Genomic DNA, 5,072 nt, shown 5'->3' with positions numbered 1-5,072 from the left:
TTAATATAAAATATATTTTGCTAATTTTTATATATTATTTTTATTTTAATAAATAAATATTAATTTTATTATAAAATTAATTAATAAAATTATTCAAATATCTAAATTAAAATAACTGGATAATATAAAAAATTATTTAAGTTGATATCTATTTTAGTAATTTTTCATCTAAAAGTAATTTTGAATAGTGTAATTCAAACAATATTTATTTTACTATAATCCATTTTGATATAAAGATGCCTAAACATAAATCACTTCAATACAAACTTACTTTTCATCAAAATCAAGTTTGCAAAATCAATTTTATGCAAATTCCCGTTTGCAAACTTAATCCAAACACACACTAAACCAATTTGTCAATCTCAGTAAAAGCATAAGGCATTTATGCGCTGCCAAATATAAAGTGAAATAGTTCTCAAACAATTCGAATTCAAAGTAACAATAGGAATGCTATTTGCGTGACCTAAACTTGTCAATAGAAAGGATATGTAATCAGAAAAAGAACAGTAGAATCATCAATACCTGCAGAAGAATGCTAGAAACGAGAATCTCACCAAAAATACGAGCAGTGATAATCGAACAGTGACTGGCGGTGATGAACGCGAGCAGAGAGGATCGAAACTCGACGAAAAGAGAAACAGAGGATCGAAGCTCAACGAGCAGATGATCGAATCTCAACGACCAGATAATCGAAGCTCAACGAGAAGAGGAGCAGAGGATCGAAGCACATTCACGAGCAGAGAAGATCAAAGCTCATTCGCGAGCAGAGATTCAGATCGAAGCTCAATAAAGGAATGCGCGTCATCATCGAATAGATTGAAGAATCAAAGAGGAACGAAACATTTGGAATGGAGTGAAAATTTTGTAATTTTGTTAATTGAAATATTTTAGGAATTTTGTTAGGGTTGGGGTTTTAGGAACGAAACATTTTGGAATGGATTCGGATTTTCTTCTTTCTCTTTTTTTCTGCACAATATAGTTTATTTTTTGTTTTTTAAAAAATATTAAAAATTTTAGGCAACACTTGAAGTGAAGTTTAAAATAAATTTAAAGACAACTTTAAAAAAAATAATATATTATTTTTATGATAGTTTTTTTTTATATATTTAATATAACAACACTTGATAAGTGTCTTTTAATTTATCAAAAATATCACTTATAATGTGTTGATTACAAATTTGGTGTTATAGTTCTATTTTATTGCCACTAGTATAAAAGGTTATATATATATATATATATATATATATATATATATATATATATATTAGACAACATTTTTTGAACATATGTTGCCAATAGTTAAAAAAATGTTATAGTGGGGTTAAAGTGCGGTGCCGTTGGGGATGGTTGGTGTTGAACGAACGGTGCACACGAACTCAGGATTGACGATGGGTAGAGAGCAACAGAAGGGGTGGCTGCTTTGGGGAGTGAATGGCGCTGATAGACTTCCGTAACAGGGGAGGAGATGGTTAAAATTTCATATGGTAAAGGTAAAAGAGTTCTTTTTACCTGAGTTGGGGTGGGTGTATTTTTTTTCTAATCTTTACTGGGTTTAAAAATCAGTTCATTGTTCACATTATTTAGATTCCTCCTTATTTATTTAGCAGAGTTCTATTTTTAAATATATTTCAAATATTGTAGCAAAATTTTTTTTTTAGCTGTTGGGCCCAAAATAGACGAGGCTTTGACGTTGGCTTGTTTTGCAGATGCATAGAGTAATTAAAAAACTAATAGACTGGGCTGAATTTTGGAATGTAAAATTAAAAAGAAAGTTTAGATGTCTAAATAACATACACTTTAATCCATATAATTAAAATACTCTTTAATAGTTATTAATATAATTACATATTAATAATAATAATATAAAATATATATTTATTATTAATATTTTATTAACTTGTTATAAAATATTTAATTTAAACTTTTTTATATATTTCAAAATTAATGATAAAATATTAAAAATAAATAAAAGTTATTACTTTAGCCATAAATATATTATTATTATTATTATTATTATTATGATATAAAATATTTTAATTTTTTACAAAATATTTGTTAAAATTTTTTTATATATTTTATAATTAATAATAAAAAAATTATAAATAAATAAAATATATAATAAATATATTTTATATTATTATTTTTATTATTATAATAATATAAAATATATATTATTATTAATGTAATAAATTTTAATTATTTTTAATATTTTTTATTCATAAATATATAAAAAATTTTGAATTAAATATTTTGTAAAAAGTTAAAATATTAAAAATAAATAAAAATTATTACGATAATAATAAATATATATTTTATATTATCATTTTTTTAAAATAATAAAATAATTATTTCTCTCCTTCCCTCCACCCACAAGAATCACTACGTGCCTTTACTTATTACTTCTTTCTTCTTCTGTTACTATTTGAAGCAGGTTATTTAAGTAAAGAAGAATAAATTTTTATATCCGAGTTATAACCTAGTTAAATTCAACCAAATATTTTAAATTTATATACGCATGTTTATTGTCTTTTTTTTTCGTCATTTTTTTCTTTCGTTATCGTTATCATCAACAACACCAACAATTTCAATTCATTTCTTAATTTAATTTAGGTTCATTTGATTTTGTTTCACTTGAATTCCTCCTCCTCATCTTCTGATTCGTCTTCTTCTTTTTCATCTTTTTTTCTTTATCTTCTCCTTTTTATTTCATTTTTTTAAATTTTTTTTTTATTTATCTCTTGAGAAGAATAAAACCAAAAAAAAATGCCAAGAAAAAAGAGGAGGAACATGAAGAAGAAGGAAGAGAAATGTGAAAAAGGAGGAGAAGAAGAAACACAAAAAAAATAGAAGAAAAAAGAAGAGGAGGAGAGAAACGCAAAAATGTTTACATAATTGGAACGTGTATTCACGCTCCACTAATAAAATTAATTTTTGTTGAATTTGAACCAACTTAATTGAACTTAATTACCAAAAAAAGACTTGAAAAATCCCTTCTAATATCTTATGCTCTTCAAGCTTTGGTTATTTCAACTAGGGATGTCAATGGGCGGGGTGGGGACGGGGGATGCTTCCGTGCTCTCCGTCCCCGCCTCCAGAATTAATCCCCGTCCCCGCCCCATTCCCCACCATGGAGGAATAATTGTCCCCATCTCCGTTTTCCGCATTCCCGCGTTCCCCGCGGGGCCTATTCCCCATCTCCCTATGTTTAACATTTATATGGAAATTATAATAAAAAATATAAAAAAAACTAAAAAACAAACTACAAAATATTATTACAAACACACAAACATATCTTATTTAAGATTATAAATCCAGAAATATAACATAGCAAATCATAGTCCATAAAATAAAATCTTGAACAATAGGGTTAGGATTTTTCAATGAGTAAATTACTAAAAAAACCACTATATTATAAATAAAGTAAGGGTTATTAAGTAAGTTCAAACATTCGGGAAATTATTGGGGATGGGACGGAGATTCCTGCTCAGATTCCCACGCCTGTCTCAAGAGAATTTCACTCTCCATCCCCATCTCCACGAAAAAAATTTTCCACCGTTGGGCCCTATTTGGGACGGTCCCCGTGGGAATCCCCGCCTCCTTGAAATTTTTGACATCCCTAATTTCAACCCATACACCCGAAGTCCACCCACAAAACGCCACCAACAAAAATCCCAGGTCCACTTACCAAAAATCTAACAATATATTAAATATACTATTCTATCCTTCTAATTATAACATATTAACAATTGGATTAGCTTTACGTGACCCTAAACTATTACGCAAAGACTGCAGTGCGCCAGTGCGTCAACAAGCATACAACTTCTAAGAATACCACTCACGTTCAGTATGTGCTGATGGAATCTTGCTTCAGCACCATAGAAACTCCTAATTTTAATAGAAACTTATTCCCTGGTTTTTATCACCTTAGTTGCTTTTAAAAATACGCAATATATTGCAATCGTTAATGAAGATACCATATATTTGCAGAATACAATTAACAATATGTTAAAACATAAAATTATTTATTATCTTAATATGTTTAAATTACAGAGGAAACCTAAAACCAAGCAGGTTACACAGAGAATTTGGTTCCCCTTCTTCTAAATCCAACATAGTCTCATTTGATCAAAATTGCAACACAACTTACACTAACACATTGGCAGTGACGGAACTGGGCTCTTATCTCCAAAAGAATTCTTGAACTGATGCTTGCCAATAGAGAACAAGCAAAAGCATAAGCAAAACCGCCGCAAGTCCCCAAGAAGAGCTTCCGATTCTGAGCACCCATGAAGGGTCAGGAGAAGACAGCAGTGAGGATCTCGGAGACGACGAGGACGAGGTTGAAGGCAAAGACGCTGTTCTGATGGCAATTATGAGTCCAGCAAGAACCATAGGGAGAACAAAACTAGAGCTCCATCTTGATTCATGGTAGCTCCTCGTATCGCTCTTCGAGTTGGCATACAAAGGAGATAACACCACTGCTGAGACTAGAGCCAACATCATGGCCAGTGATCTTTGGGAGGTGCTCTGGCTTGAGAAATTAGACATGGTAGCAGCCATTGGAGGCGATGAATGAAGAGAGTTATGTTTAGTGAATTGTTTTCTTGCAAAGGAAACTATGAAATTTATATTGGGTGTAAAGGGGGATAGTGTTGGGTAATGGTCTAAGGTGCGAAGGAATCTAGTTGGAATTGGATGGCCAAAGTGACAGACAAACAGCCGTCCAAAAAGATTAAAGGATGAAAAAAAAAATGATAAATAAACTCTTAAAAATTTATATTTTTGATAGATTAATCCTTAAAAAAGTATTAATATTTAATAAAGTTATCTAGGATAATAAATATGGACAAATTAGTTTAAATTAAAATTTTTTATTCAAATCATAGGAACTAATTTAAAGGTAATGTATCCACATTTATTATCTTAAAAAAGTTTATTAGTATTTTTTTTAAAAATTAATTTTTCTCAAGCGTAAATTTTTAAGAATTTATTTGTTATTTTACTCTACAAGAGTAAGCCATAAAAAATTCAAAATGATATCTAAAATATTCTAGTACAAATAAAATGAATTT

The 5,072-nt window shown here is 29.4% G+C and overlaps 1 protein-coding gene across 1 annotated transcript; it reads right to left on the bottom strand.

The window, feature by feature from the left end:
• Positions 1–4,005: 4,005 nt before the first annotated feature.
• On the bottom strand, positions 4,006–4,676 carry LOC107616710 (uncharacterized). The gene has a single exon (XM_016318652.3). It carries the CDS (start codon positions 4,558–4,560, stop codon positions 4,180–4,182), a length of 381 nt encoding a protein of 126 aa, XP_016174138.1. The 5' UTR covers positions 4,561–4,676; the 3' UTR covers positions 4,006–4,179.
• Positions 4,677–5,072: the final 396 nt, after the last annotated feature.

Source organism: Arachis ipaensis, chromosome B9, assembly GCF_059453495.1.
Source record: "Arachis ipaensis isolate K30076 ecotype BB chromosome B9, ASM5945349v1, whole genome shotgun sequence".
NCBI classification, from domain to species: Eukaryota; Viridiplantae; Streptophyta; class Magnoliopsida; order Fabales; family Fabaceae; genus Arachis; species Arachis ipaensis.
The sequence above is the reverse complement of the archived record's forward strand: the minus strand, read 5'-3'. Positions and strand labels throughout refer to the sequence as shown.